This window comes from Engraulis encrasicolus, chromosome 20, assembly GCF_034702125.1.
Source record: "Engraulis encrasicolus isolate BLACKSEA-1 chromosome 20, IST_EnEncr_1.0, whole genome shotgun sequence".
NCBI classification, from domain to species: Eukaryota; Metazoa; Chordata; class Actinopteri; order Clupeiformes; family Engraulidae; genus Engraulis; species Engraulis encrasicolus.
This window is the reverse complement of record NC_085876.1, coordinates 45,300,935-45,308,434: the sequence shown is the minus strand read 5'-3', so window position 1 is coordinate 45,308,434 and position 7,500 is coordinate 45,300,935. Positions and strand designations below refer to the sequence as shown.

At 42.4% G+C, this 7,500-nt stretch overlaps 1 protein-coding gene across 3 annotated transcripts in view; it reads left to right on the top strand.

Annotated features, from left to right (window-relative positions):
- Positions 1 to 7,500, top strand: part of LOC134436685 (TGF-beta receptor type-2-like) — a 55,406-nt gene that overhangs the window by 11,796 nt on the left and 36,110 nt on the right. For all 3 annotated transcript variants that reach the window (XM_063186013.1, XM_063186015.1, XM_063186014.1), the window contains exons 4-6: positions 3,521 to 3,625; positions 4,057 to 4,201; positions 5,444 to 5,691. In XM_063186013.1, coding sequence (XP_063042083.1) covers positions 3,521 to 3,625; positions 4,057 to 4,201; positions 5,444 to 5,691 — 498 coding nt within the window. The remainder of the gene's footprint in view (positions 1 to 3,520; positions 3,626 to 4,056; positions 4,202 to 5,443; positions 5,692 to 7,500) is intronic.

Sequence of the window (7,500 nt, the reverse complement as noted above, 5' to 3'; positions counted from 1 at the left end):
GCGAAGAGTCAAGTCTGAACAAGGCCGAAGAAATATGTGTTATCCAAACAAGCAGTGGAGCGGAACATCCAAGATCCTTCTGATTGCATGTCTGCCTGTGTGTGTGTGTGTGTGTGTGTGTGTGTGTGTGTGTGTGTGTGTGTGTGTGTGTGTGTGTGTGTGTGTCTGTGTCTGTGTCTGTGTCTGTGTCTGTGTGTGTCTGGTGTGTCGTGTGTGTGTGTGTGTGTGTGTGTGTGTGTGTGTGTGTGTGTGTGTGTGTGTGTGTGTGTGTGTCTGTCTGTCTGTGTGTCTGTCTGTCTGTCTGTCTGTCTGTCTGTCTGTCTGTCTGCATGCCTGTGTGCATGCGCGTGCTTGCATGTTTGTCCTTCTGTTTCTGTGTGCCTGTGTGTGTCAGACAGTTCAAGCATCTCAGCTTGGGGCAATAAATTCTTGATTAATGGCGTGCACGTCTCTCTACAGTGAGTGTGTGTCTGTCTGATTGTACATCTGTGCGTTTGTGGGAGTTTGTTAACTTCCAAGAAGAGAAAGAGTCATTCAGATCTACGATAACTATAAAAATACAGTACATGTAGCTATAATAACTATAACAATATTTCCATTTATACTGGCCAATGATAACGTCTGCTGGTCGTGAAGACAAGCTAACAAAATTTGTGACATTTATACATTCCTCATTTATACATTCCTCTGAAGTCAAGGAAAAGAGGCTGATAGATTGTAGCTTCAACCAGTAGCATATTAACCCATGGTGTCCTGGAACGACATACTATATATGCTGCATTGAAGTTCTTGAGATTTGAGCTGTTTTATTAAATATGTGGATATGTTAGAGTTGAGTGAACATCATTCTAGTGTCAAATGAAGGTTCTAGATTTTAAAATGCAACTAATTTCTTGTTTTTATGTGCTTCGGAAGCTGGGATATTGAGGTTTTTATAGGCTGAGGGCAACTTTTCTCAAAAGGGCTTGGGCATTCAGCAGGCGTTTTTTGCTGGTGCTTTAGGCATCAATGGGTTAAGGCATTTCATAGATGCGGGTTAGGCATACCCTTTGGGAATCCGATACGCAGCCCAATTTGACCAGATCAACGTTCACATAGCTTTCACGTCATGATAGCCAGGCTGTTCCAGACTCTGACAAGTCTGTAAATGTGAGTTGATGTCTACAAAAGTACGGAAAAACTATCAGACAAATCACAATTGTTGCTAAAAGTTGTACAGAAAGCATTTGTTGCTCTTACTCTTCATGTCTACTTCACTTTTTAATACATATCACTGATTCTTGAGAAAGTGGCTAAAGCAGGTTGTAATCTTGAAAGAAAAAAACTAAGTGAATTACAAAATAATATGGTCTATCCTCGTAGACAAAGGTCTTGGCTTTTCAGAAATGCACAAGGCCAATCTCCCTATTTTGAATTTTTTCAGAAATCAGGTTTTTCTCTGATCATACCTTGTTTTTTGTCAACACCGTCAGACACAATTAAAAGCAATAAAAAGTGTATTGATTTGGTTGCATATGTATCTGGAGTTTTTAAGTGATTGTGTGTGTTTTTTGGTTCACACATACGCCTTTAAATGTTGAAAATTCACTTGCATTCTATTTTAATACTGCTTCATGTGTTCTTATTTTAAAAATATGTGCTGTTGGACAATGCTTACTTAATGGCTAAATAGATCAAACAATTTTTTGTAATTTCACAAATATTCGTGTAGGCTTAAATTTGCTATTACTTTGATAATTCAACAACTACAAAGGAAAATTTTGTAAGCACATTCATTTAAAATGTCCAAAACTCCTTCTTACGGTGGTGACTTAAGAACTGACGGTGGTGAAAGTGACCTAATTATTACCTACATTTAGCAAAATAAATAGCCCTCTCAAGTCAATGACATCTAGCATAAACACTTTATTTTTGTGTGTGCACAGTATGTTTGTGCATGTGTTTTTTCTTCATTTGTTAGATACTCTAGGAAGTATGCCTAGATTATTGAAAATGTGGCATAAACAGGTTTTAAGTTGTTCAAATCCAAAATATAGAGGTGTATTATCATAGATGAACGTCTTGGCTGTGCAGTGAATGTATTGGCCAAGCTCCCCATGTTTAACATTTTTCATAAAATGGGCTCTTTCTTGGTTTTGTCACCAGCGTCAGACAGAATTAGAAGTAAAAAAATAAGTTTACTGTATTTAAGTGAATTACTTTTACAATTCAACATAATTGTAGGTACTTATTGGAAGCATATTCTTAAAACTTGTCAAAAACATGTACAACACATGCTTTTTTGTGAAATACATCAGATGTCACCACCGTCAGTTTTTGTGACAAAAAACCCTCCAAATGCAACTCAGTGGAGGCTGGAGTATAAGTTTGACGAACAATTATTACTAACATGTCTGGTAATGTTTCATTAACCAGCACAATTTAGTAAAATATGGAACAAGATGATGAGTGGAACAAAATCTGACGGTGGTGACATCTGACGGTGTGAGACAAAAAAACACTCTTTTACATATTATACATTTTTTGCTCACATTAGCCACTTCGTTTTCGCTCTGTTTCTTAGGGGCTTCATGATGCTTCTGAAAAAGTATATATAATTAACATTAATGTAACAATAATACTATTAAAACCCCCGACGGTGTTGACAGTTTATGGTTGGGACAGTACCAGTGTCCAAACAAATTATCAAATTGAGGAGAAATTAGTAAACTTACAGGAGCTTCAGTGATGGTGAAGTACTCAGTAGATCTAAAGGTTTGAAAGGGGGTCCTAAGTAATGACAATGACCTTGCGCATACCTGATTTTATTGTCTTTTTAAAAAAATCTGACGGTGGTGACTAATATGCTGGACACACTTTGAGCAATCAGAAAATAGTAGTAAATATTGCTTTACACGCACTATGTGCATATCTGCAGAACCACTTCAATATGGACTTTCACATCATGGTGATATTATTCAATAATATCAGTGATTTTTACATTTTAAGTCAATTGAAATGATGATGTCTGTCCTTGGGACAGCTGTTTTTACAGGGTGTGGGCAGGTTTATAGCCATGAAAAGTAATAAAAATTACACTTAAATATTTCAAACAACTGTACATTTATGTAACAGACCCCTGTGTCTTTACCTGGATTCATTTTGTTCATGAAAATGTAGTTTATTTTCAACAGAATTGGCAGTTTATTGCAGAGACATGTTTTAGCCGCTTTCTCAAGAATCAGTGATATATTAGTTGTATTTATTTATTATTAGTATTTTAGCATTATTTTGTGTGTGGTTGTCTCAACTCAACAGGGATGGCAATGAGAGGCACGCGACCATGTGTGAGCATGCCTCTGCCTGTCTGAAGGTGTGTGTGTGTGTGCACGTGCGTGTGCATGCATGCATTCGTGTCTGTATGTCTGTCTGTGTGTGTGTCTGTGTGTGATGAGTGGTTGAACTCATCATTGAGCAAGTATGTATGTGAAATTGTGCGCAATCCACAGTGTGTGTGTCTTTGTTTTTGTCATTATTTCAGGCAAACCCGAGGACCCCATGGGAGTACCCGAGCCCTTCTATCCAAGTCCTAACCCCAAGTTCACACACATGATAGCTGGGGACAATGGGGCAACCAAAATCCCAAGTAAGTTCATTCAGTGAAACACACACACACACACACACGCACACACACACGCACACACACACACACACACACACACACACACACACACACACACACACACACACACACACACACACACACACACACACACACACACACACACACACACACACACACACACACACACACACACAGCTACTGTATAATTTTGACACTCTCTTCTGTGTGTGTGTGTGTGTGTGTGTGTGTGTGTGTGTGTGTGTGTGTGTGTGTGTGTGCGTGCGTGCATGTGTGCGTGCGTGCGTGCGTGTGTGCGTGCGTGCGCGTGGGACACTCTCTTCTCTGTGTGCGTGTGCGTGTGCGTGTGTGTGTGTGTGTGTGTGTGTGTGCTTGCGTGCTTGCACGTGTGTGTGTGTGTGTGTGTGTGTGCGTGCGTGCGTGCGTGCGAGCAGTGGTGGGCCCCGGCGGTAGCATCCGTATGCTGTGTAAGTTCTGCGATGTTCGGCCGACGGCATGCATCAACAACGGGACCTGCAAGAGCGAGTGTGAGATCACCTCCATCTGTGAGAACCTGGGAGAGGTCTGCGTCAGCGTATGGTGAGCAACTTTACATTACATTACACAGGGGCGGTAGCCTAGTTAAAGGGGTATGCCACTATTTTCGCTAAGCTAGTGAAAGTCAATGCATCCGTGTAGCATGCTACATGCTACAGTGATCCATTGACTTTCACTAGCTTAGCTACATACTCCCTCTTTTAACTTGTCTTAAAGCAAGACAACGGCTTACATGAAAAATAAGACACTTTACCACCTTTACAATCTCTGGCCAACGATTTTAATGTATTAAGCCCCAAAATAGTGGCATACCCCTTTAACTTGCGCCACCCACTGGAGGTCACATTTTTTTTACCTACGACTGGTCTAGCCTTGATCCATAGCTGTGAACTGCCGAAATGCCCTGAATCTGGAAAATCAATCACAACGCAGAGATGTGTTTTGATACAAAGCGGGCGGGGTTTTGAGGGAATGGCGACGAAGCTTGCGACGCTGGGAAAGCACAACAACATGAAAGATGGCGCTGATTGGTCAGAGCGTTGGCCTATAGGCACAGGTAGGCTACAATTTAAAAGAAAACGGGTTGTTCTCATCAACAATCTTCGGCTGCATCATTTATCGGGGCCGGACTAAATTAAACATCCAATCTCACATTTAGTCTGGTTTATCAGGCTACAGGGACGGGCCAGACAGGCAATTTTCCGGGAGGTCAGTCGTGAGGGGGTGGCAATGTTGTGAAACTCTGCTCCCGGCACCTATTAGCGCGATTAGTAGTGGTGTCAACAATGATCGATTCGGCGATCCGAATCGATGCGGGGCATGGACGATCCAGAATCGATCCGGCAAGTTCCAGAATCGATCCGGCAATTTTTTTTTTTAAGTTTCAATTACTTCCATATAAATTTGGGGAGCAAATGAATGTTAAATTAAATAAAAGCACTTCAAAACATTGCAAGACTGATACAGACTGATACAGAAAACAGCCAATAAATTGTTGCTCAGTATCTGACTACTTGTATTGCCTCATCATGACTGATTAAACATTTGCTTTGCTTTCAGTAGAAATGTAATGCATTGTAGAATGGAATCGGATCGCATAATAGCACCAATTTCCAATCACAATTGAAAAGCGTCAGCTAGTTGTATGTACAGGTTAAGGTGGTATATCCTGCTTTGCATTTGCCTCTCACACCTCCTCAGGTGCACTTTCCGGTGCACTAAATGTAATGTAGTAATTTAATATCATTTAATTTATGCCATTTTTGTTGTTTACTGCCCATGCAGGCAAAAGAAAGGTGACAACGTGACCATAAACACCTTCTGCCACAACCCGGCGGAGCCAGTAGGGGGCGTTATGCTGGGGGAGCACGGCCACAGCAAGTGCGAGATGAAGGAGATGAAGAGGAGTAAGGAGCGGAGGAAGGAGAAGACACACAACAACGCCACGCAGGAGCACGAGCACGAGCACGAGCTCACCTACATCTGCTCCTGTACCCAAGAGGAGTGTAACGACCACATCATCTTCACCCACGGTCAGTTGAACACAGTCAGTGTGTGTGTGTGTGTGTGTGTGTGTGTGTGTGTGTGTGTGTGTGTGTGTGTGTGTGTGTGTGTGTGTGTGTGTTTGTGCATGTGTGTCCAAGCATTTCTGCATTTCTAGACATAGTATAATGAGACATGAGAACAAGAGATGTTGGCCCTGCCGTGGCCAACCGGTAGGGCACTCGCCTGCCATGCGGCTGACCCGGGTTTGAGTCCCGGCCCGGGTCCTTTGCCGACCCCTCCCTGTCTCTCTCCCAATTCGCTTCCTGTCCACCTCTCACATTGTCCTATCAAATAAAGTTGAAAAATATTTTTTTAAAAGAACAGTGATTGTGTAAGGTATAACGGCCGACGAGGTGACCGATTCCACACAGTTAATGGCGTGGCGGAGTTGATGGTGGTGTCTACTATGCCATAGGGTGCTGGGGTGAATTTCTAGAAAGCGTAGTTGCTAACTATGTTAGCTACTTTGTTGGTTGCGATGCTATTTCTCATTGGCAACGACCGAAGTTGCTAACTGCTAACAACTATGCTTTCCAGAAATGCCCCCTGTAATGGAGTTGTGTCCAGAACATAATATCCAAGAGAGGCCACTCGTTTCCTTCAGCAGACCCACACATGCAGTGCAGCCAGCCACCAAAATTGAAAGCATCTGTAGTAGCCAACAGCGTCATGGAAAACGCACACACACACACACACACGCATACACACGCATACACACACACACACACGCACATACACACACACACACACACACACACATACACACACACACGCATACATACGCACACACAAACACACACACACTTGGATGGTGGAGGAGCACACACTTTTTTAGCTGCTCAGCATGTTGCTGATGACAAGACACGGACACACACACACACAACCAAACACAAACACACACACACACACACACACACACACACACACACACACACACACACACACACACACACACACACACACACACACACACACACACACACACACACACACCAATATGCCCCCCACCCCACACACACACACACATACACATACACACACTGCACACACACACACACACACACACACACACACACACACACACACACACACACACACACACACACACACACACACACACACACACACACACACACACACACACACAAGCACACAAGCACACACACACACACACACACACACACACACACACACACACACACACACACACACACACACACACACACACACTGCAGCCTCTCATTGGTGCGCTCTGCTCCAAAGCAGGCATGAATAGGCCCTCTGTGCGTGTCTTAGCCCAGCAGGTGTAAATAGCAGCACAAACAAGCATGTGATGTCTGCTGCCTGCTGCATGCCTGGAAACAACTTGTCACACTATGGCAAGACATTCAGACATTGCAAACTTTTTTTGTAAACTGCCAACATGTATCGTTATGTATTTCTCCCACTCCCACTTGTGTTGTTCTCTCTCTGTGTGTCTCTTTGTCTCTTTCTTTCTCTCTTTCTCTCTGTCTGTCTGTCTCTCTCTCTCTCTCTCTCCATCTATCTATATAACTATGGTAACACTTTATTTTAGGGACACATCTATTAGCACTAATACATACAATATTAATGCCTGTGTAAGTAACTTGTAAGGCATGTACTAAGCAAAATAAGACAGTTGTTAAGCATGTATTCACAAATGTCTTGTTCATGCCCAATTAGGGATTTATTACTAATATAACCTTAGTAAGGACCAGTAAGCCTATATTTCTATTCATTAGTAAGTAGTAAGTGGCAGAATACAATGTGTATAA